Source organism: Gadus morhua, chromosome 23 (assembly GCF_902167405.1).
Source record: "Gadus morhua chromosome 23, gadMor3.0, whole genome shotgun sequence".
NCBI lineage: Eukaryota > Metazoa > Chordata > Actinopteri > Gadiformes > Gadidae > Gadus > Gadus morhua.
The window spans coordinates 1,568,300-1,594,428 of record NC_044070.1 but is presented as its reverse complement, the minus strand read 5'-3'; the positions used below and the strand labels follow the sequence as shown (position 1 = coordinate 1,594,428).

General features: G+C 42.4%; 1 protein-coding gene across 1 annotated transcript in view; it reads right to left on the bottom strand.

Annotated features, from left to right (window-relative positions):
- Nucleotides 1–1,517: 1,517 nt before the first annotated feature.
- Nucleotides 1,518–26,129, bottom strand: part of vipr1b (vasoactive intestinal peptide receptor 1b) — a 76,961-nt gene continuing 52,349 nt past the window's right edge. Inside the window, exons 7-13 of the mRNA XM_030348617.1 lie at nt 11,450–11,607; nt 11,227–11,287; nt 10,844–10,916; nt 5,611–5,702; nt 5,005–5,134; nt 2,792–2,833; nt 1,518–1,863 (exon numbers count right to left, since the gene is read on the bottom strand). Coding sequence (XP_030204477.1) covers nt 1,672–1,863; nt 2,792–2,833; nt 5,005–5,134; nt 5,611–5,702; nt 10,844–10,916; nt 11,227–11,287; nt 11,450–11,607 — 748 coding nt within the window. The 3' untranslated portion in view covers nt 1,518–1,671. The remainder of the gene's footprint in view (nt 1,864–2,791; nt 2,834–5,004; nt 5,135–5,610; nt 5,703–10,843; nt 10,917–11,226; nt 11,288–11,449; nt 11,608–26,129) is intronic.

The window sequence follows — 26,129 nt, the reverse complement described above, 5'->3', positions numbered from 1 at the left end:
TGACGAGGCTAGAGAACAGCCTCTGATGAGGATAAGGCTCAGAGTTGGTGAGGAGGCTGGAGGTAGGCTGTGGGGTGGAGGACAGCCTCTGATGAGGACGACGAGTACAGAGAAGATCGTTCAATAAATGAACAATGAGAACCGACCACCACTAACGAATGATTGGTCATCCCACTAACGCAATACGATATTGCCAACACGTTTGTGTGAACAACCATCCCAATCATCAACACCCTTGAATATTCCAATTCAATTTTCTCTCTGTTTCTCGGTTTGCCCTCCCGTTTACTCTCTAGCTGACACATTTCCAGTAGTATTGATTCCTAAGTATTGATTATGTTATTCCCTGTAAGATGTTTGGCGGAGGGGGGCATTTGTGTAGGGGATCAGGCAGCATAGGGGTCAACCTCTTAAGTGATTTCTTCAATCAGTTCATAATTAAATAAAAATGCAGCGCCAGCAGATTTTCTTTATTTTCCCTGCATTTCACACTTGGATTCCCAGCCAAAGCTCATCTAATAAGTTACATCTCCTGTTGCTCACTGACAGGGAAGCTTAGGGAATCAATGGGAAATCAAGCGGTTAGCCGTTGTAACACGAATCATCCACCGCCCTTGACAGAGGGCTTGGGCTGCGAGGGGATGCCTCTGTCACGTTCCCTGTCCTCCTACGTTCACTGTAAGTTGTCATCGCTGGTGGAAACACAAGAGGATCAGCTGTTGCTGGTTAATAAATGCATTGATATTTCTCTTTTTTTGTGAGTAAGTGTGATGAGCTGCTTGTGAAAATGGAATATTTATAATCAGCGATTTTACATGCATAACCTAATTTTCTCATTTTGTCTGCTCGTGCGCAAATGTGTATTTATTTTCCTCTCCTCCCTGTGTCTGAAAGCTTCCATGTATGGCATGGATATAATACAGGAGAGCTAATGTGTTGAAAGCTTGTCGTTTGAGTGTAGAAAAAAAACATTCACGTATGAATTGGGATTCTTAGCTTCTATGATTCTGAATCGATTCACAGCTTCCAAAAGTCCAATAAGTGTGTATCCTTTTGTCTTAGTGTGCCTTTGCGTGTTTACATTATTTCAATCAGTTATTATTTTTTTCTTTTTTTTAAGTAATCAAACACACTTCACTCCATCTTCACCCATGACCTGGGGACTATATACACACATAGATCCTGACCTATACACACACAGGTATATAGGTCCTGACCTAGGGACTATACACACAGGTACATAGGTCCTGACCTATATACACACAGGTACATAGGTCCTGACCTATATACACTCAGGTACATAGGTCCTGACCTATATACACTCAGGTACATAGGTCCTGACCTATATACACACAGGTACATAGGTCCTGACCTATATACACACAGGTACATAGGTCCTGACCTATATACACACAGGTACATAGGTCCTGACCTATATACACACAGGTACATAGGTCCTGACCTATACACACTCAGGTACATAGGTCCTGACATATATACACACAGGTACATAGGTCCTGACCTATATACACACAGGTACATAGGTCCTGACCTATATGCACACACAGGTACATAGGTCATCATCTATATACACATAGGTCAGATGACGGAGCAGTCCTTGTGGTCGGGGATATATACACACACGTTGACACGTCTCCATGGCGATGGAGGTCAGATGACGGAGGAGTCCTCAGGGCCGGAGGAGGAGACCCGGCGGGTCACGGGGCTGCACTTGGTCAGCATGGAGATCTGGGTGCTGAAGGTGTTCCCGTTGCTGGACGGCTGTTGGTACTTGGTGGAGTCTGAACCCATGTAGCGCTGCAGCAACCACCGCCGCCACTTCCTCTTCACCTCCGCCTGAACCTGGTGGAGGAGAGAGGGTGGAGGAGAGAGGGTGGAGGAGAGAGGGTAGAGGAGAGAGAGTGGAGGAGAGAGGGTGGAGGAGAGAGTGGAGGAGAGAGAGTGGAGGAGAGAGGGTGGAGGAGAGAGAGTGGAGGAGAGAGGGTGGAGAGAGGGTGGAGTAAAGAGTTGAGGAGAGAGTAGAAGAGAGAGAGGGGAGGAGAGAGGGTGGAGGAGAGAGTGGAAGAGAGAGTAGAGAGTATATTGTGCTTGTTGCATTGCATGACCTGGTGAGAATTAGGGGTGGGTATTGCCAAAGAAGTCACGATTCGATTCGTATCACGATTCACATGCCACGATGCGATTCTATCACAATGCATCGCGATACTTGAATTATTGCGATGCATTGCGAATTTTCACTGAACACTGTTAAAAAAAAATTAAGCCATTACCAGTGGCTGACTGGCTGTGTATGATCTGGATAGTGTGTTCAATTGATAACTCAAAGCAACTCAATTCATACATAGCTGTATTTATTGAAACGACTATTACTGGATACACTGACAAGAAGTGCTAAGGATCTATAAAACTTAAAATAACAAAATGAGGATAATCAGTGCCGTTTACATGGCCTCAGTGGTCCTTTAAACCAATGAAATGAAAACATTCAAACATTTCCCCTTTTGGAAGTAGCTGCCATTATAACAACAATATCATTTCATAAACATAAGAGGACAAACTGATGCCACAAAAAGTGAATAGGCTTTATAAAACTATATAAAAAAAACACAATTTTTAAAATTAATAATCGATTCTTGGCGTCAACAATCGCTGCAGTAGATCGTGAAAATTAGAATCGCGATGCATCGTCATGACGATTATTTGGCACACCCCTAGTGAGAATGCCAGGTCAGAACTTGAATATTAGAGTGTGTAATGCGCTGGTACCTACCTCCCCGTTGAGGAAACAGTACAGCACGGCCACCACGAAGCCCTGAGGAACACACGTAGATATCAGTCCAGTCTGGGGTACACACTATAGATATGAGCCCGGTCTAGGGTACACACTCTAGATTTGATCCCGATCTGGGGTACACACTCTAGATATCAGCCCGGTCTGGGGTACACACTCAAGATATCAGCCGGTTCTGGGGTGCACACTCTAGCTATCAGTCCGCTCTGGGGTACACACTCTAGATATGAGCCCGGTCTGGGGTACACTCTAGATATGAGCCCGGTCTGGGGTACACACTGTAGATATCAGCCCGCTCTACGGTACAAACTCTAGATATGAGCCCGATATCACTCAGCCCTGCTGGAGGATTACACACGCTTTATGATGTGTGAAGGATTTATCGGCTATGAATGACATTACAGTGTGTCAGAAAGGTAAACTAACAGGAGATACATTACCATTTAGATACTTTTATCCAAAGCAAAGTGAGGCTGAGCACAACCCATCACCATCAGAGTAACTACAAAACACTCCGCATGCTGGCGGAGAAGTCTGGGACAACTGAGTCATGAGGTTAACAAGGAGTGTGGGGACAGAATGTTAATCTCGTTAATTAACCAGTACTCTTGGTCAGGTGGTCTGGCTCCTCTCCCTCTCATGGCTCATCGGGCTCTAACAGCAGGCTGACCGCTGTGACTCTGTCAGGGTGAGGGATCCACTGGGACCACTGCCATGTGCTCCAAACCTGCCTAGTCGACTTCACCCTGTTGAGCTCCTCTGTCTCCAGGGTGGAGTCGACTACACCCTGTTGTGCTCCTCTGTCTACAGGACAGTGTGGAGTCGACTACACCCTGATTAGCTCCTCTGTCTCCAGGGTGGAGTCGACTACACCCTGATGAGCTCTTCTGTCTCTAGGACACAGGGTGGAGTCGACTACACCCTGATGAGCTCTTAGGTCAACAGGGTGGAATTGACTACATCCTGATGAGCCATCGCTCGCTGGCTCCCGAGAATACGGCTCAGCAGGACAGAGCCAGAAGTGAACGACTTGTATTCACAATGTTGTTTATTTTAGATGAAGACGATTGTAAAATAGTATAATGTTTTCCTGGATTCCTTTGACAACTATTAATGAATATTTATATCAATGTTTAATGAAGCAGCAACACCATTACAAATACATGACCACTCCTGATTCCTCCTTCTCCCACCGATGATATCGCAGACTAGCAGCTCTCTGCAAGTGAGTAGCCAAAGATGTTTTGTACAAACCCACTGAGTATGAGACTATCAACACTAGAATAGGGCCTTCTGCAAGATTAACACATGGAATTTTGAAAATGCTGACTAACAGGGCTGATCAGGGGTTGTTCTTTAGTGACGTCTGAGCGCCTCTGTAAAGGCTTTCAGACGTCACTAAAGAACCGTCATAGATTACTATGTTGATAAAGTTTCATAGATTATTATGTTGACGATCATGTAAGACAGATATTTAAAACTAAATAAAAAGGGATTTGGGTTCAATGGCTCCTTAAAGAGGTTTGACGGATGACATGAAAAAACTCAAACACTTCCTGGTTAAAGGTATGATAAACTGACAAGCCTTGATCCAAAGGAGCATCAATGTCTGCTGCAAGCTGCATAGCTGGCTCACTATAAAGTGGGACAGTAGGTTCAATGGTGGCACAGAGGAGGACACAGAGATTCACCAAGCAAGGTCAAGCCAAAAACTGCAAATCCCAGCATGAATCCAGTAAAGTCCATACTGGTTCTAGGATCAGTTGGGACGAGGTGTTCCGCGCGATACTTTAAGAGCACTGTGAAAATTAATTCATGACGGCCATTTGGTGGCCGCTTTTTTTTAAAAGGTCTGACCATTTGGATACACCCGTAGAATAGAAGAGTGGAAATTGAAACCCAGAGACGGTGCAGTGCGAACCCCATGCTATACCAGCAGAGCTACACAGAACCACAAGAACATACGCACTTATTGTGTGTCGTATTTTGTTACAGTACTTATCTAGCATTTTATCCTTTGTTGTTTACGGGGAATGGGTTAATCTAGATATATTGTTTAACTTTTTTATGACAAATGCACTTCTTGTAAGTCGCTTTGGATGAAAGTATCTGCTAAATGCCCTAAATATGAATGAAATGTAAGTAGAATATCCACTACTGACAATGCTAATGCTAAAAGGGCCCAAGTGTACCTGGAAGGATCCCAGAATCAGGTCGAACACCAGGCGCATCTCTGTCTTCAACTGCTCCGGGATGAAGGCGAACACGATGAAGTTGATCCCGAACAGAGGGATCAGAAGCAGAGTAGACTTCGCCAATCTCCTGTAACAGAGGAACAAGAGGTTATAGGCTTAGAAAGTTTGGTTGAAGCCTAAAGGTGATGATAAAACTCTCTACAGGGGTTCCTCTTCCCAGGCGATCGTTGAGACGGACTGAAGAACAGATGTCAGCATCAGCTGGGAATGAACTCACGCCAAAGTATTATCCGGGTGTTTGAAATCCTATCAGAAAAAATCTAATATTCCAATAATGTATGCCTCAGGGAGATTAAGATGAGCCATGGTTTCATGTTTAACTCCCACACAGGCTATCGATCTTTACCCAAACGCTACCTTAGAGATAACTGCCTGTACACTTCTAAAATAAACTTGTACATCGCGTTAACCTCCACAGAATGAGGACCAAGTTTGGACTAGGACATAAATAATACACCATAGGGTTAGCATCATTATAACTAATGAAGAAGACAAGGAAATAATACAGGTTGCAATAGGAAAGAAACATTCAAATTAACTTACAAATACTGGTTTGACTCGTTTCTTCCTATATCCGGGCAGTTGATCTTTTGACGAAGTATTCGAATGATACAGATGAAGAGGAAGAAGTTCATCTGCACAACATTTGCAAGAGATGGGAAGAAATTATGAAGCATGCTACAAAGAAAAAAAATGATTCTTCATAAGAATCTTTTTTTCTTATATACATATATATGAAAATGTCATCCATTTCAAATAATGTTTTAAGATAGAAGTTGAGAGCCATGTATAGTTGGAAAGAGGTTTCACCCTTAAGGTGATATCGCCAGTCTGGAAGAAGGTTTAAAGACAATAATAAACTTCAGAGAAAACAGAAGAGATTGTATTTGGCTTGTGTAATCCATCAAGAAAAAAATCAAGCAGGTGTCTTCATTTAGATACTTTTATTATATTTGTGGGTCCTATCTGGATGTCCTGTTTTTGATGTCCTTGTCTTGTCTGTGATGTTTGTAAATATAGCTGCTGGGATGAAAGACAAATTTCAGACTTGCTTTGAGAATAAAGTACTATTGTACCATATCGTATCGAATAATAAAGAAACGTTTAATGAAAATGTTGGCATCCAAATGGGATTAGCGTCCACGGCGGTGGCCCAAGCTTTCTCCACCACTGTCCGGCCGCCCCAGAAAGCTCAGGAGATACTGCTGAGGCCAGGTCGAAATGGTAGGCCTAGCACCAAATAACAAAGCAGAACCTGCCCGGCCAAGTACCCTCCTGAGTAATGGGCCGAGAGACAGAAACCTTGAAAAGAGGCCATCAAAACATGCATCACACATGAATAATAGACGTCAGAGAGCTTTATCAAAACACAAAAGCATTTGTGTGTTTTTAATATAGTCTGCTGGAAAAAGACTGCTGAGACTCAGGGAATAATAGGACAAGGCTTTCGCTTTATGCTTGTGTTCCTTTTCCAAGTCACTAAAGACATAAAAAGTACTTTGTGTTCCTTTTCCATGCCAATAAAGACCTAGAAAGTACTTCATCTGTTCCTTTCCATGGCACTAAAGACCTAAAAAGTACTTTATGAGTTCCTTTTCCATGTCATTACAAACCTGAAAAGTATTTTATGTGTTCCTTTTCCATGACCTAAAGACCTAAAGAGGACTTTATGGGCTCTATTTTAACGGTCGAAACGCAAGTGAGAAGCGCAAAATGGAAGTAGCTTTGTGAGCGGGTCTCTGGCGCTGTTGCTAATATATCGGCGGATAAATGACTCTTGCGCCCGACGCAAATCTAAAAATGGCTGGTCTGAAGTAGCTTAATTACCCGTACGTGTGGTTTGGGCTTAACATGCAATAAACCAATGAGAGCGCCATCTCCCATCCCCGTTAAGGGAGCGCATTTGAAACTGACAAGTTGACATTTTGACAGCGAGTTTGCAGTCTCCCCTGAGACAGATGCATGACCAAATGAATTTCAAACTTTCTTCTATAACTTCAGAAACACTGAGTCGTCATGTAAATTTCGGCAAAGAGAACTTAACATACACATGATATGCGGTCCTGTGGCCGCAACTGTGAGTCTATTTAATGATATGCGGCAATACATTAACAAACATTGTTTCTTACCAGTATTGTATACATTATCGTATCAACTTGTGTTCATAATTTGCACGTGTCCCCCAATTAATATATATTGCTATGGACTGTATTATGTGTTAGCCTACGTGTTTAGTTTGCATGTGTTTAAACAGACACACACGCGCCAAGCATCACCCGCATTCATTCATTCTTTTAAACATTCTCTCGTGGTAAAACTACCATCAATCCTAAAAGTTATGGGCTTGTACGGTGTCTGTGTCAAGAAAATATGTGTTTGCTGTACGGTGTTTGCAGATGCATTGATTTAAAAGTACAACTTATTACCGCTGTATCAGCTGTTCTTTCCCAAATAATTTAACCAACCTTATCATTTACCCTAAAAACAGATTTGGTTTTGGAAGGCTGGGATGTACTTTGCTTGAGTTTATTGTTGTTATTATTTTAACGCATGGCATAGCCTACTACAGTGTTCATTCATGCAGCCCCTATTGAAAATTATTCAACAATCCACATGCTATTTCTATGCAGTTTCACGTTTATGAACAATCTTTGACATCATAATATTTAAATCAGGGTAATTCTTTGCATGTTTGTGCTGTGTATAGCCTACGTATGTGTAAGCTTATTTTACGTTCCGACCTGCCTTGACACGTCAAAATAGCAACACCAACTGTGCCATTCGGTCAGTTGCGCAATTGCAAAATCGATCTGTAAGACAGCACCATGTATTATTTGCGCTGGAGAACGCCTCGCTTTTCGCCGACACGCCTCTCAGGGCGAAGTTTAGTGGCTCGATTTTGCTGCTGGGGAAAATAAGCTTCGCGCCGGCTGCAAACTAGCAACGATTCATGAGTCGTTGTAGAAAGTAAATTGCGCTGGGTGCAAGATAGGGCCTTATGTGTTCGTTTTCCATGTCACTAAAGACCTAAAAAATACCTTTTGTGCTTCTTTTCCATGTCAATAAAGACATATAAAGTACTTTATGTGTTCCTTTTCCATGTCACTAAAGACCTAAAAAGGATTTTATGTGTTCCTTTTGTCAACACGGTCAGCCACATGATGACTTGCAAGGCTGTGTAAAGGGCAGTGCGTGGCCATATGCTAGAACAGGGGTTTTCAAAGTGTGAGAGAGTGAGCCCCCCCTCAGAGAAAAAATTCAGCTGAGCCCCCCCCCCCCCAAATATCTTTTTTCTAAAGACCTGTGTTTTGAAAGCTATCTTAATTATTTTACACATTTTAAACATCTCTGATCATAATTTTAAAACATTTGAAACATATTTTTTAAACATTTGAAACATATTTTTTAAACATTTTAAACATATTTCTGAAACATTACAACATCTTTGTGCGTTTTTAAACACATTTCTTAACACAATTTAACAACTTTATCCAAGCATGTTTTAGCTTAACCTTTTTTAAATAGATTTGAACATCTTAATCTGTGTAAACTGCCAGTTTACACAGATTCATTAAGGGTCCCCGACTCTGAATTTTCAGAGTCGAATCAGATCTGCTTTTTCAGTCCAGAGATTCGACTATTCGGCGGGGTTTGTTTACCGGCGTTGCTATGGTGACCTAAATTATTATAAGCAACTGAAAACGATGCCGGTTTGAAACTAAAACTGTGATTCTGAAAAAAGTATAACTGCTATCAAAATTCCGTTTGGATAGTATTGAAGATACAAGTGTGTAGATTTGTTCAATGGTTTGAACGATGGTAAACGGTTGAAAAATGAATGAGTTACGATGTCTAGAACTAGGTGTATCAGAATGGGCAGACGTCTTCAATGAAAACAGCTGAAAACGAAGCGGTATGAAACTAAAACGGTGGTTCTGAAGAAATTTGAAATGATATCGAAATTCTGTTTCGATATTATTGAAGATACAAGTGTGTAGATTTGTTAAATGGTTTGCACGAAGATAAACGGTTGAAAATTGATTTAGTTAGGTTACTTCTACAGTTGAAGTACGATTGATGATTTGAATCATCGACTTTCAGGTTTTTCTTCGGGTTTATTTTTTTCTCACGTTGCGCCCCCCCTGAAGAACTCTGGCGCCCCCCAAGGGGGGCGCGCCCCACAGTTTGAAAACCACTGTGCTAGAAGGTGCTGCACTCAACCCCATTCTTGTTGCAGATGCATACAATGTACCAGTACCAACCCAGGAGACAGCTGAGGAATCTGAAGACCAAATAAATCTGATCCTGACGGAAATTATGAAGGGATACAAGACACACAACGAGATATAGTCACAACCAACTTGACAGCAGCAGCGAAACTGTATGATGGTGCAATGTCTGGTACATTATCTGCGGTAGAAGTGTGTTCAGCAGAAGCATTGGTGACAATCCAAGGTAAAATAAACGAGAAGAAGGAAACGATGACTACACGGACAGCAAAATGATGGGTCCAATATCTCGATATGGTGGACATCTTTCGAAGGTTACTTAAAGCTGAACGGACATGCAACTGGAAATTGCACATTTAATCGGTACATGAAATGCTGCCATACTTTGAAGCAGCCGGACATAGGCTATATGCAAAGTCTGCATTTGTATACCTTCATTAGATGATTAATCTGACTGAAACACCCAGATGTCCATCAGAAGTTTGTGGAAGGATATCATGTGGTGCGGCGTATTGGGGGGGACTGTTCACAGACCTCATTATTGAACAGGTGATGATGAGAAGTTATAAGACGCACGGGCCCCGACGCAAGGAAAGGGCATGACAGAGAATCAACGCTTAATTTGGGTCATGAAGATGCCTGCCTGTGCAAAACTCAAAGATGCCATGCAGAAGTTCAGTGGTGCATCTTATGAAACCAGCGAACAGCACAAAGATATGTCGAAGGCCAGACAGGAGAGAGATTTCAGTGACAGACTAGACTTGATCAGCCATCTCTGAGACAGAGATCCCTTCATCGAGAATGCTTCAAGAGTTCATATTGCGGAAGGCTGACCAAACGATGACACTTTGATCAAGATCAGCTGTGAAGATCAAAAGAGAATCCATAAAGGTGGACCCACAGCTGATATTCAAGAGACTGGTAACCTTGGGAGAGCAAACATAAGATCTTCCATCATTGTGTGCCATCAAGTATGAACTCTTTAGTCACCCCCTGCACTGTTTGAATGACCCTCTCTTCCCCTCCAGGCAACCAAAGCAGTCATGCTGATGTCCTCTGGTGTCTGAAGTCCGGTGGAGATTTCCAGTAAGTTCTTGTTGGAGGTACATTACTCCACCACCACACTCAAATTGCAATATAGTTCAAATGAATCCTGGTGTACCAAAGCAATATTGTATTAATTAGAATCAGTTGAAGATGTCTTCTGAGAGCAAAAATATGGGAAATTTTGATTTTTGGCAGCCATATTGGATTATTGCAAATGAGAATTTCATCAAAAATAAATTAACCATATTTCCAAATAATATTGGTGTCCAAAAAAACAGATTTTAGATTTCTTTGCCTTGTCAGAGCAAATTATGGAATTTTGCACCCATATTGGATTTATGCAAATTAGCTATATTTCATTTGCAATTTTTTCCTAGTCAAATCTGAGTTTGCCTGGACTATATGCCAAAAATCTGAATTTATCTTTCGGATTCTGTCTTTGATGATATAGTAAACATTGATAAAGAATGAAGAATGTGTGTACGTTAGTGGGAACGTACCAAAATGGAGACCAGTATGGGAGTTTTAATTATCCACCAGAACCCATCCGAGTTCTCGATGATATCCCAGCACCTGGCACCGGAAAACAAACATAAGTCAGTCCAGCATCACTCTAGGTAACAACGGGTTCGGGCCCGTTATGTCACTCCAGGACACATCATTCCAGTTTTGTCCGGTTCTGTCATTCCAGGACACACTCATTACAGTTTTGACCCGTTCTGTCACTCCAGGACACACTCATTACAGTTTGGGTTTGTTCTGTCACTCCAGAACACACTCATTCCACTTCGGGTTTGTTCTGTCACTCCAGGAAACGTCATTCCAGTTTGGGTTTGTTCTGTCACTCCAGGACACACTCATTCCGGTCTGGGCCGGTTCCTACCCCACATCGTTGTACTTGGCCTTTGCGATGGTCCAAGCTGTGATGAAGACCATCGGCCCTCCTGGAGACACAATGACAAACGTATGAACACAATCTAGACACGTTCTTCCATCAATTTCGCTGCCTGTCACTTCCTGTTGTGCATCTATACTGCCTCTAAAGGTCAAGTTCCTATTTTTGTTTGCAGTGTGGTAAAAAGGCATGATTGGACAACCATTCTTACCCCAACCAATCAGAATATAGGCCCAGAAGTACTTCCTCTCGGAGAAGAAGGAGACAGCCAATAGGGCGTGGAGGTAAAGCCCCTCCACCAGCAGCCAGAAGAAGCTGGCCATGACGCCGTACTGGAAGAACACCATCGCCACCTTGCAGCCCAACAGCCTCTAAACACACACACAAGCACATAGACACAATTATTAACAGGCACATGCATACACCAACAAACACGCACACAAGCACACAACACACACACGCAAACACACACACGCATGCACGCACACACATACAAACACGCACACAACACGCACCCACACAAACACGCACGTGCCCGCGTACACATGCACACACAAATGTACACACGCCAATGCGCGCATAGACTTAGACTTAGACTTTATTGATCCTTTTGGGATGACACCCTGAAGGAAATTGAATTTTCAGTAGCTTACAGAAACACAACACAATATATATACAATATAAGATAAAACAATAAACTCTTTGCTAACTATAAAAAGTAAACAATAACAGTAAACAGTAAAATCTTAGCTAATATTGAAAGTAGAGATAAGAATGGAAGTAAAACAGGATTCAAGTAAAAATATAACCGCTAGCCGTGATTAACGGGGTCCGAGCAAAACGAAAAGTCAAGAACACATTAATGGAAGATATAAATATGACATATAATTATGAAGGAAAGATGTTGATGTTGCCCTTAATGGCATACTGTGCCTCGGCTTTCAGGTGACTGGGCTGCATAGGAATGGCCGAATGTCATTTTCAGCATGTTCATAATTGTAAGTAAGTAAGTAAGTAAGTAAGCTTTATTTGTACAGCGCCTTTCACAGACCAGGGTCACAAAGCGCTTCACAGTTAAAACAAAAACAATAACAATACACAGTTAAGAAGTACATACAAATTTAAGTTTAAAAGGCCAAGACAACTAGGTGACAAACATAGCAGCCCCAAGACAGCTAAGCAAAAGCATGAGCAAACAAATAGGTCTTTAGTTGCTTTTTGAAGGAGTCAACAGACTCCATCGAACGCAGAGAGAGCGGAAGATCGTTCCAGAGCCTGGGAGCAACAGCCTGGAAGGATCTGTCTCCTCTGGTCCGGAAACGAGTGTGTGGCAACGTCAACAGATTCTGATCCACAGACCTCAGAGCCCGAGTTGGGGTGTAAGGCTGGATCAGATCACTGATGTAAGGCGGAGCCTGGCCATGCAAAGCTCTGAACGTTAAAACCAAAATTTTAAAATTGATCCTGGACGAAACTGGCAGCCAATGAAGAGCTTTAAGAATAGGGGTTATATGAGTCCTCCTATTGGTGCGAGTCAGAACTCTCGCTGCAGAGTTTTGCACTAACTGCAGGCGAGACAGCTCCTTTTTGTTTAGACAAGAAAACAAACTATTACAATAGTCTAAACGCGAAGACACAAATGCATGAGTGATCAGCTCCAAGTCATTTTGTGAAACCATTTTCCTGAGTTTCGAAATGGCCTAATGAATTGTCTAATCGGGATTCATCTCCCAAACTAAGGATCACCAGTACAATGCATTACCCCATTGAGCCACTGACAAAGCCGAAATCTAGCCTCATTCACATGGTCAAAATGTCTATTGATAAGCACACAACATCCAGAACACTCCAAGGAAAGATTTCTCAAATTAATTAAGGGTTTTCTTAAAAGCAAATACCTGAAAAATCTTCTGGGGAAATTAAACATTTGTTGTCAAGAACACTAACGGAAGAAATATTGATATGACAGAGTTCATTATGAAGGAAAAATGGTTAAAGAAGAAGTTCCCCTTAATGCCATTTTGTGTCTTGGCAGACCGATTCTTAGAAACTAATGAATGTTGAAAGTGGAATGTTGATTGCCTGATGAATTTCAGGCAGGGGCAGACTGGCCATCGGGAGGTTCGGGAGATTTCCCGAACGGCCGGACGATTTCAGGCCGAGCCGGCCGGCTGTAATTCTTTTAGATTTTTTATTTTATTATTATATATTTATATTTTTTTTTTGTTGTAAAAGATGTAAGAAAAAAATGAAAAAGTTAAGTAAGCCGTGATTTGGGGTGGCCTGCTGCCGGATATTTACTTACAGCGCGAAACGGAGCTCTTGCCTGACGGTGAAACGGGGCCGATATATTACTGTCAATTTAGAGGGGGGAGCACCCCCACAGTGCATGGGGGCAAAGCGAGCGGCCAAAGCGAGCAGCCGAACGGCCCCTCCCAACTTGGACTGCTCCGCGGTCTGTCATTTCTGATTGGCTCAGCCTGACACACGGCCGGGTCACTTACCCGGTACTTCTCGTTGATCTCACTGAAGTTACACAGAAATACGAAAATGTCAAAAAGGAAAAAAGGTGGTGGAGAGGCAAAATAATTGGGTGGCGCTCAGAAGTTGAGGTTGAAAAGGAAAAAAATGTTAGAGCAAGACGCAGCCAAATGTGCTAAATTAACCGACCTTTTCCGTGGGAAAAGGTCGGTTAGGCGGGAACAGGACACAGCAGCATAGCTATGACAGGTGCACTAGCGAGCATGTTTGGCAATATAATAATGACTTAAACTAATTATGGAAGTACCAGAGACTTCGGAGAACAATTCATAATATTGTAATGCCCACGGAAGAGGCAGTGAATGAAGTATTGATTAGAGAGCGATTTATTAGATACCACCGGAAACCATTGGAACACTTCAACACCGGTAACCACAGCAACGCACAACAAACCCCGGCCCGCCCCCATCTCCCAAACCCTGTGTATGTGTATGACAATTTTTTTCCACTAAAATAATTGTATCTTGCACTATTTAAATCATTTTCAGCCTTGATTTACCTTTCTAGGCACATGCAATTTCTAATATGTTGTACATGGACAAGATTGCTTATAAAATATTTCCCAGTGATCTTCACAATATTCAACACATGCACATCCCAACATTGACATGCAATGCACATATCCACGGATAAGGACTAGTTTTTATTATTTTACACCGTGGCAAAATTCTACGCGCGGTATTCCCGCAGTCTCATAAAAGGCCTCTCCATCCCAAAGTCCCGGGCAAAATTTTTGGGCCAGTCCTTCCCTGATTTCAGGTGCCGTTAGATGTTGTGTTTCTTAAATGAGTGGCAATGACAGAATGTCATGTTCAGCTTGTTCATAATGCCCTGATCAGTATTCAAACTCTCAACCTAAGGATCACCAGTACACGGCAGGGTGAATAGATGCGTCTGTTTTTAGAGATGAATATGATGAAAGAATTTTGAGTCCAGGTAAATCTCGCAAGGAGAAATAAGGCTGGTTCATAATTTTTTAAATAGCGCCACCTTTGGGTGCAGTACCACCTAATAATAGTTGTATGTTTTTTTTACACAATATCAAAATGGTCATATAAGAAAAATGGGCTAACTGCTCCAACTTTATTGGCCAATATTTCTAAAATGGAACTAAGTAAAACAAATTCTGTCCAATGATTTTTGTGAGGCTTGGTCTAAAGATTTTATTTGGCGATTTTGGAGAATTTTTTATTATTATTTTGTAGCCTGTGAATCTTTTTATCATGTTGAGGTTTAATATGAAATTGTGGGAAAAGTATACATTTTTAGGGCATAAGAGGCATTCAGGGTTTGATAAATGAGTCTGATTCTAGAGATGAATATTCTGAAAAATTTTTGAGTCCAGAAATTAGCCTAATTCTTAATTGATTTACAATAGCGCCACCTTTGGGTGCAGTACCACTATTAAGGCTTATGGGTAGAGGGGGTTATTGGTAACCATAAGTGCAAATTTCAAGAATTTTCGACCTACGGTATAGGCTGCAGTATTACTTTTACATAATTTGAGGGGAAAAAAAAACGTTACAGAAACAATAGGGGCCAAGCAGCTTCGCTGCTCGGACCTTTAATAAAAGAAAATAAATATAGAGAACTGTATCAAGGATAAATATAGATAAATATATGGCTGTATATGGCATTGTGTTGTCATACAGTGGATAAATAAATAAATAAATGATAAATTACAAATCGCAGAAATTAGCAGTTAAATAAATTAAATTAGCAGTTAAATTAAGCGGTTAATTAGGTTATTGCACAAAAAAAGAAGAATAGTGTCAAGTTATGTATGTGGGTAGATTAGATTATTGCACAGCGCACCACTCCTTCCCTTCTGTCCTCTTTACTGTATTTCCTCTATTTCCTCGTCCTTCCCCTCGAGTGACGAGTTGTAGAGTGTGATGGCATTAGGGACAAAGGAGTTCTTTAGTCTGTTGGTTCTAACCATGGGAAGGACAAGCCCTCCACTGAACAGGCTCTTCTGGTTGCTGACAACGTTGTGCAGGGGGTGGCTGGCATTGTCAATAATGTCCAGCAGTTTGTCCAGTGTCCTCCTCTCTGCCACGTCACCAGTGAGTCCAGCTTCATGCCAACCACAGAGCCGGCCCGCCTGATCAGTTTATCCAGTCTGGAGGTGTCCCTCTTTTATATGCTGCCTCCCCAGCGCACCACAGTGTAGAAGAGGACGCTGGCAACCACAGACTGGTAAAACATCCACAGCAGTTTGCTGCAGATGTTGAAGGACCGCAATCTCCTAAGGAAATACAACCTGCTTGTGTCTTTCCATACAGGTAGCTGGTGTTTGTTGTCCAGTCCAGTTTATTATCCAGCCACACCCCGAGGTATTTGTATGATTTTACAGCCTACACCTCAGCTCCCTCTAGCAGGACTGTTTGCGGGCTTGGTCTGGCCCTCATAAAGTCAATGACCAGCTCCTTTGTCTTAGAGGTGTTGAGCTGTAGCCGGTTAGTGTGTCACCTGAGAGCAAAGTCCCCCACCAGACTCTGATACGCCTCCTCTCTGTCACCCCTGATACACCCAACGATGGCTGTGTCATCGGCGTACTTCTGTATGTGCCATAGCTCTGAGTTGTAACAAAAGTCTGAGGTGTACAGGGTGAAGAGAAGAGGGACCTGCACTTTGTCCTAGGGGGCTCCATTGTTGCTGACCACAGTGTCAGACATGGTGTCCTTCAGCCTGACGTACTGTGGCCTTTCAGTGGTAATCGTCAATCCAGTCCACCAGATAGGGGTCCACTCCCATCCTGTTCAGTTTGTCCTGAAGCATAGGGGGCTGGATGGTGTTAAAGGCACTGGAGAAGTCCAAGAAGAGAATCCTCACTGTGCCGCTTCCCTTATCCAGATGGGAGTGGACTTGGTGTAGCATGTAGAGGATGGCATCCTCCACACCAACATCTGGCTGGTACGTGAGCTGCAGGCGGTCCTGGGCGTGTTGTATCTGGGGACTGAGGAGGCTGAGGAAGAGCCGCTCCAACGTCTTCATCAGGTGTGAAGTGAGTGCCACCGGTCGGAAGTCATTCAGCTCGCTGGGCCTGTTCTTCTTCGGAACCGGAACGATGCAGGATGTCTTCCAGAGCATGGGCACTCTCCCTAGCCGCGGGCCAAGGTTGAAGATCCGTTGTAGTGGTTCCCCCAGTTCTGCAGCGCAGGTCTTCAGTAGTCTCGGACACACTTTGTCTGGGCCTCCTCCTTTTCTGGGCCGGAGCTTCCTCAGCTCTCCTCTGACCTGGTCTGTCGTGATGTGAGGTGGGGATTGTGCTGAGGTGGGGGAGGGGGGTGTTGTGGTGTCTGGGGGGAGGTGTGTAGAGGGAAGAAGGAGGGATGGCTGCGGTGAGGGTGGGGGTGTTCGGGGGGACGAGGGCTGGTTGAAGCTGTTGAAGTCATTCAGCTCGTTCGCCCTCTCCATTGTCTGCATTGTCCCCCCTGTAGCTCTGTTCTTTGTGTTTTGACCTGTGATGGTCCTCACATCTGCCCAGACCTCCCTCATGTTGTTCTACCTCAGCTCCTGCTCCACCTTTCTCCTGTAGCTGTCCTTAGCTTCCATCAAACAGTGTTTCACCTCCTGTTGTGCGGCCTTCATGGCCTCCCTGTCCCTGCTCCTGAAGGCAGCCTTCTTCTTGTTGAGGACAGCCTTGGCTTCCCGCGTTACCCATGGCTTGGTATTAGGGTAGCAGCGGACAGTCCTGACAGGACTGTCAGGACTCCATCAGACAGTGTGTCATCCCCTCTCTGTCCTCACCATGCGGGTCAATCAGCACATCCCATACTGTGGTGTCAAAACAGTCTCTCAGGGCACTTTCCATCTCAGGGGACCACCTCCTGATAGTGCGAGTTGTCACCGGCTGTTGGACCAGGTATAGTGTATAGTGGCTGTACGTGAACCTATGCATGCACACGCACACCAAAAAAAAACTGGTTCGGGTGAAATCAGGTAACAATATAATATATACAATTTAAGAAGCTGTCGTAAGCCAAAACCTTAAGAAGCTGGCTTCTATTCAATGTAGACTCACAGAATTCTATGATGCAACATTTATATCCAAAGTACCACCCTAGGTGTATTCAGGTCCAAGGCGGCAGGAGTCCGTCAGCGTTGACGAATGTTGCTCGCATGACAGGCTTCCCGACACCGGGGATCGTACCTACAACCTCACGGACCAGTAGTCCCCACACCTGAGCACTGTATAAATCATCACACCCCCTCCCCCAGCACACAGCATACAGACGGTAGACACTCGACACACAGGCCTGCAGTGGTAAACAGGAAACACACCTCGGGTCACCTCTTCTATTCGCCATAGAATTCTATGCCGAATAGAAGAGGTGGTGTAGTCTGTTTTAATCGACATGCATACACTTATTCCGAATAGATTGGGGTTTAACTTAGAGCAGCTGCAATAGTTCGCAATTGGTCCACTGAGCTCCGTCTGTATTTTTATGCACACCAAACTTGACCGCTGTCAAGGAAAGTGGATTTATTGCCTGATTCACGTCTTTGTTACCACTCCGTAAGTAGTCCGGTAAGCGTGTCCGGTTGCTAAGCGACGGGACATGGGTGTTTATTAATGACGTGTTTGCGTATCGTAGTGTCTGCGCGCGTCCGAGATAACTGTAAATGAGTAGGCTACTACTAGTAATTTTGCAGGCTGAACGTTAAAATACTTCTTAACTGACCCTCCGGTGGCGCGCGAAACAGCTTGACAGCTTAGAAACAGAGCTCCGGTACCAGCCTTTAAATTCCCCCTAATTCAAGCGTTTTTGTTCATTCAAATTGATACACACTGAATAACAATGGATGGGGATAAAAGCAAGAAAGGCGGATATGGGTTACGATACAACGCCGATCGGCAAATCGAAAAAGAAGATGCGGCTAGCGAAACTTTAGCAGGTCAAGATGGCGGCCCCGGAGAAGGCGATACTTTGGACCTAATACGTGTAGCCGTGAGCTAAATGGAGGAATTTTCCACAGAAATAGACCGGAAAATGCAAGATACGGCTGGTCAGATTGAGGGCGCGGTGAAACGCATTGATGAGATGGAGGAAAACATGGCCGGTATGGAAAGATGGGACATTGGAGTGAAGGACGCCCTCAACCAACTGCTTCGCGATCAACTAGCTCTGCGGGATAAAGTGTCTGATTTGGAGGGTCACTCCAGGCGCAACAACGTTAGGATAATGGCGTCCCGGAGGACGCCGAGGGTACATCCGCTGTAACCTTCGTTGAAAACCTGATTAAGACTGAACTCGGAGACAGTCTGCCCTTGGATAGGGGCCGTGTCCTGGGTATAGATCGCGCTCATCGCGCTCTGGCACCAAAACCTCCTGCAAGTGCCCCTCCACGCTCGATAGTGGTTTGGTTCCTCCGGTTTTCAGTGAAGGAGAAGGCTCTCAATACAGCTTGGAAAAAGGAACTGCGTGTCCAAAACAAACAAGTGTTTTTTGACCATGATAAAACCCCTGTCCGACACTTTCTTTTGACTTAACAAATACACTGTACTATAAGGCTGATACCTACGGTGCGCACAGACAGAGAGCCACGAGACTTTCTTCCTTCTTTTTTTTCACTCTTTTGCTACAGAGGGGCCCCACTTTGTGGCCTGCGCCCCTCACTGTCGAGGCAACATGTCACCTTGCTTGTTGGAAAATCAGTTTGATGTTCTGTTTTATAGTTCTAGTTCTCTTGTTCTACTTTATTTTAAGCTCAGTTTGATGTTCTGTTTTATAGTTCTAGTTCTCTTGTTCTGCTTTATTTTCTTTGTTTTGAGGTCTGGGATATTTCAAGTACAATTGCTCATGAGTACACATAATGCAATACCAACACTATAACATACTGTCATTGAATGTAAATGGAATGAATAATCCGATCAAAATAAGTAAAATGATAACTAAATTAAAAAAGGAGAAGGTAAACATAGCATTTTGGCAAGAAACTCACCTTTCTGGCCCTGAATGGCCTTTGGGAACTCTTTTTACTCATAATTTAAAAAAGGAAAACGGAGGGGAGTTGCCGGACTAATTTCAAATTCGACTACATTCGAATTTATATCCCAAATAGGTGATAAAGATGGTAGATTCATTCTCATTAAAGGAAAAATAGATCAAATAGAAGTAACTCTCTTTAATGTATATGCCCCCCCTGGGAGTGATAAATCTTTTTTCGGAAAGGTGTTTGATTTGATAGCCTCTGAAACATATGGGACTCTAATATTTGCCAGAGGCTTTAACATGCTAATTAAACCCCTACTAGATACAACGAATAGAAAGATGAAAAATAACGCTACTGAGAAATATATAAATAAAGTACTAAAAGACCTTGGACTGAATGATGTATGGCGGTTTGTGCATGGATCAGTCCCAGGTTATACTTTTTATTCTGCGCGAGTCGCGACACTCTGTTCACTCTAGAATCGACTATTGCTTTATGTATGGTGGGGATTTACATAGAGTAAGGGATTTTAGAATGGGCCCGAGAGACCTCTCGGACCACTCTGGAATTTATCTGACGTTACATTTAGACAGTAAACAGCGCAAAACACTGTGGAGACTCAACACCGGTACGTTGAATGACCCTGCTTTTAGGAATTCAATAGTGTCTGATTTAAACTCATATCTACAGGATAATGATACCGGAGATGTGAATCCTAGTATTTTATGGGATGCAGGTAAAGCCGTTCTCAGGGGGAAAATCATAGCCAGGACATCAATGTTGAAAAAGATAAAAGCAAGAAAATTATCAAAACTGCAGGAAGAATTAATAGAGCAAACGCAAATTGTCAATAAAGAGGCCAGTATCATAAATAAAATCAAAAATTTAAAGCAAGAAATAGATCAAATATTAAGCGAGGAAGTTGAGAAAAATATTAGATTCATGAAGCAAAGATACTACGAGTCAGGCCTTAAGCGACAAAGCTGTTAGCTTGGAGGCTTAGAAAGCAACAAGGGGAAAATACAATCCACAAGATTAGAGACCATGTGACAAAAAAGATTACTACTAGTATCGATTGTATACAAATGGCATTTGAAAATGATTATGCATCTTTATATTCTCAAAAAGAACATAGTAATGAAACGACTATACTCAAATTTTTAACTCCTTAGACCTTCCTGTACTTGGTAAAGAAATGAATGATAAACTTGTCTCTCCAATAAAAGTAGAAGAAATAGAAAAGGCTATTTACCTCTGGTACAAATCCATGAAAGAACATCTGCTCCCTTTACTTGTAACCTATTTTAATTATGTCTTAAAAGAAGGCTCACTTCCCCCTTCTTGGAACGAGGCTATCAGTCATCCCTAAGGATGGAAAGGACAAGATGGAGTGTAGTAGTTTCAGACCTATTAGTGTTTTAAACACGGACTATAAACTTTACGCAACCATCCTAACCAAAAGAATGGAAACCGCAATGCCACTATTAATAGATGTATGAGGCTTTATAAAAAATAGACAAACTCAGGACAATATAAGGAGAGCATTGCATATCATTCAGCAGGTTAGGCAGGAAAATAGTAGCTCTATGGTCCTCAGTTTGGATGCTGAAAAAGCTTTCGATTCGTTTGGGTGGGAATTCCTCTATTTAGTGATGAACAGATTTGGCTTTAGCAAAGATTATGCTGTATTCAAGCTCTTTATTTAAGCTTAATTATAGTTTCGTAATTTTGCAACGTGGCTGAAGCAATTCGGCAGGAGGACGGACTTAAAGGCATATCTGTGGGAGGTGTGGAGTACAAAATAGGACTTTACGCAGATGACGTATTGGTCACGATCCTGGACCCGGACTCTGGCTTACCTGTACTAATGAGAATGTTAGAAAAATATGGGACACATTCAGGTTATGTTCTTAATGTACACAAAACCCAGGTCTTGACATTTAATTATTGTCCTACGCAAGACTTTATCACAAGGTATCATTTTAATTGGAATTAAACTCGCATAAATTACCTTGGAGTACGTCTACCTAAGGATCTCTCACAGCTATTTGTTATTAATTATAATTCAGTTAATCAAAATATATATGATGACCTCACTAGATGGGCCCTCCTTCCTCTCGACTTTGGCAGTAGAATTAGATCCGTTAAAATTAATACTCTTCCCAGATTATTATATATTTTTTCATCACTTCCAGTAGAAATCCCCCAGAACCAATTTGGAGAATGGGATAAGCATATTTCTCGATTTATTTGGCATAAAAAGAAACCAAGGGTAAAATTCTCTACCCTTCAGCTGCCGGAGGAAAGGAGGGGCATGGCCCTCCCTTCCTTAAGAGAATATTATTTGTTGAGGCCTTTGGTTTATTGGTGTAACCCATCCTACGTTGCCAACTGGAAAACCATGGAGTTATCTATAACAGATTCACCAATACAATCACTGCTTGGCTTTGTTGACAAGGAGAACGAAATTATACAAGTAGAGGGTCAGTGGGTTAATCTATCACTAAAAGTATGGAGGGAAGTCGTAAAATGTTTTAAACTCCAAAGAGACATTAAAATGCTTAGATGGCCAGCCTACGACCCTGACTTCATACCAGCACTGCAGGATCATATAGGTATAGACAGTGGGTTGATTATGGTATTACTGCTATTTGTAAGACCACTGAAAAGGGCAAGTTTAAAAGCTTTGACAACCTATGTCAAACATACAAGACTTTTACAGATACTTGCAGCTTCGTGACTATTTTTGTAAGAAGATAAGAGGTGCTAATTTAAGAGAAATACCAACTATTGTTCAAATATTTATTGATGCATATAATTCTGGAAACATCAAAGGTCTGATAAGCAAGTTGTATTGTGGAATCATATCTCTGAACAAGGACTCAACAGACTATGTGAAGGAACGATGGGAAAAAGAACTGAACATTGTAATAACTGAAGACATATGGCTGAATGCCTGGACAACACAGTTTTCCTCCATCAACTCCCGGACCTGGAGGGACTTCTGTTGGAAAAACTTGATTCGTTTTTTTATCACCCCAAAACAGAAGTCTAAACAAACTGGTACCCAGCTAGGCTGCTGGAGGGACTGTGGGGACATTCTGGTCGATCATGCCTATGTCTTTTGTTCTTGCCCACTTATTCAGTCTTTCTGGAAGGAAGTGGCATTGATTATTACAAAAACATTGGGCCTCAATATCAGTGTAACGTTCTTATGTCTCTATCTTGGTTATTTCCTGATAAGCTAAGTAAAAATGATGCATACCTCTTATAGATTTTGCTGGCAGCAAGTAAAAAGGGCGTCACAAAATGCTGGCTTCAGAAAAATGCTCCTACTGTTGGTCTTCTTGTTAGCATTGTTAAGCAGTTACATCTTTTGGAAAGAATGACTTCAAAAGGAGTTGGGTGAAAAGCGATGGGGAAAATGGTCCGTTTATTTAGCTAGTCAGACAGATTTGGCATAGACATTGCACCGTGAGCGGGTTCTTTTTCTAAGCCTTGGAGATAGGCGAGATTGCCATGATTAAGTGATTGTCCCATGACCTCTTGTGCCATGTAAACGCATCTAGTGTAACATAGACCCACTAGGACCACTGAAACCCCACTAGGACCAGTGTAACATAGACCCACTAGGATAAGGTGACCAGACGTCCCCGATTTCCGGGGACAGTCCCCGTTTTCGGTGATCTGTCCCCGGTCAAAGCTGTCCCCGGAAATGTCCCCGATTTTGACGGTGAATGGGGGAAAAATGCGCGCAGACTCAAACACCAGTTATTACGGTAGTAATTTAACGCAGCACCAGAGAAGACGTCGTATGACGTACAGACGTTATCAGGACGTACGACCAGACGCAGCAGCATCAACAACAACAATCTAGAGGCGGCAAAAAGGAAAAAGAGAAGATCAGCGGTCTCATAAATGGTATGTTGTGTATGAACTTATTTATTTAGTGTGAATTGGCAGTAGACTTGAGTGTGTGTGTGTGTGTGTGTGTGTGTGTGTGTGTGTGTGTGTGTGTGTGTGTGTGTGTGTGTGTGTGTGTGTGTGTGTGTGTGTGTGTGTGTGTGTGAGAAGTGGTAACGTTAAAATAAGTATGATTGTTTATCTGAACTGAAGACCTAACGTAACGTTATAAAAGTCAGTGAACGTTAAAATCATGACAATGTTTTCATATCGGTCATTAGTGAAGCTGTAATGTTAACGTTAGCATGAGATTACCAGGTGATGACATTGTATGTGGCTCTGTTTTGGAAGAGGGGGAGGTGGAAGACTGCTTTGGTAGAATATGATTTTCCTGTAGGCATAGGGACCTGAGACTGTTAAAATAATAATAATGATGACATTATTTATTAATAATAAATTAATTAATAATCAGTCAATGGTTGATAGTTGTGTGTGTTAGGCTGCTGTTTTTTTTGTCGGGCTGTGTGGGTAACCAATGACTGTAGTAGTTATAAATGCAGACCATTTGATTAGCTGATGCCCTGAGTCACTGTTTTGTGTCAATGTTTTTAGTAAAGGTATAATAAATAAATAAGTAATCAACAGAGTGAAGGAGAGAAGATGAAAAGAGCAGGAGAATAGTATGGAAAGGCAGAAATATAGAAGTAAACAACAGAGGGAAGCTAAGGAGAGAAGAAAGAAGGGTGAAGAAAAGAAAAGCATTGAAGGAGAAGAGAACAGACGAGAGTATTACATCTTTTTATATGTTTTGACTTGGTAATTATTACTAATTACATCTTGATGATATTTACTAGCTACTGGTCTGGCAGCTGTCTTTGCACATGACACTTAACTTTGGAAGAGAGATTTTCTTCTCATGTATTATTCTATATTTGTGTTTTTGACACTGCTGTGCACTACTGATACATGATATTTGTGGGTGCTGATATTTTGATTTATTAACCTTTTGCAGGGGCGCCACCAGGGATGTTGGGCCCCATTAAAAGATATCACACTGGGTCCCACCATCACACACACACAGGCAACGCCAACCATGTGCAGTTTCTGTAACCACACCTCTACCTGTGAAGGCTTCAATTATCTTATTGTCCGATATTAACTTTACAATATGACATTGAGTTGTGATAATATAACACTGTGAAGACATGAAGGAAACATTCTGCATACTGATAGTGTTTGTTTAATTATAAATTTGATTTTCCATTAAAATCCATTAATGATTTTTTTTTATTAACATAACTAATGTTCTAATATTTTTTCAGGGCCCCTGTCAGTCACTGGCCCACAGAATTTTCCTAACTTTTCGCCCACTAAGCTGGTTAAAATAAATGAAAAAGTACTTGTCCCCATTTTTTATTTCATAATGATAATATGTAAGGATTTTTCACCGCCGCATTGAAAATGTCCCCGATTTTCAGTTCAGAAATCTGGTCACCTTAAGTAACAAGTAATAAATAATGCATTACGCTTTTGAAGTAATGCGTTACAAAAGTAACGCGTTACCGTAATATATTACATTTAGTCAGTAACGGAGTAATATAACGCGTTACTAACTATATTTCGGTAATATTATTACAGTTACTGAGTCCGGTAACGCGTTACAATCATGGACATAATAAAGGATGGACCACGGACTGGAAAGTGGCCGCCCATTCATTCCTATACAAACTGCTCAGTGGCGCAGGGTCACATACAGGAGCGATTTGCTTCCGCGTTATGGGGCCAAGACACATGGCCTAGTCCGTGATGTACCGGATGCAGAAATATAGAACGCATGCGTGCCCATCCCCCCACTCCGGTCCAACAACAATATAAAATGATACTGTAATGCACCTGTTCTTTGTCTTTGGATCTTTTGAATAAATGGATCAATACATGATGAATCACAATGATCGCAAGCAGAGGACCGTGAGAGTTATTGAGCAGCAGATGAACCAGTCCAAAAATCGGACACGTTAACGGAGCACTGAACTAGGCCCTCTCGGATGCCATTTGTTTCACTACGACTCCTTTCAGCTGCACACCCCTCTTCCCCAGCGAGGTAAGGGCTAATAAAACGCTTGAGGTGGCGTTTTGAGGACATGGCATGAAGGTAATTATTAGCCTTTGAATGATATCCAGACATTTTTTGCGGAGACACATTCCTGTTCCCCACTTGTATTGGAGTGAACAGAGATATCTACTTCTGGGTCCCATGATTTGAAGGACCCGTCCACAGCCCGCTTAAACAGCTGCAATACCAGGCTTGGCCGCTGAGCACTGGTGGATTGCGGAAGTATGCAGTGTTCCTGGGGGCTTGGTTACAATCCGAGCCACACAGACTCCAGCCCTTGTTTGGCTGTATATTTTGTCTATTAAGACTTTGTTGTTTGGTCCTAACCAAAACATTAATAGGCTCTAAGCATAAGTTCCTTGTAAAGTCTCTGTGGGACTGAAATGTTGAATGT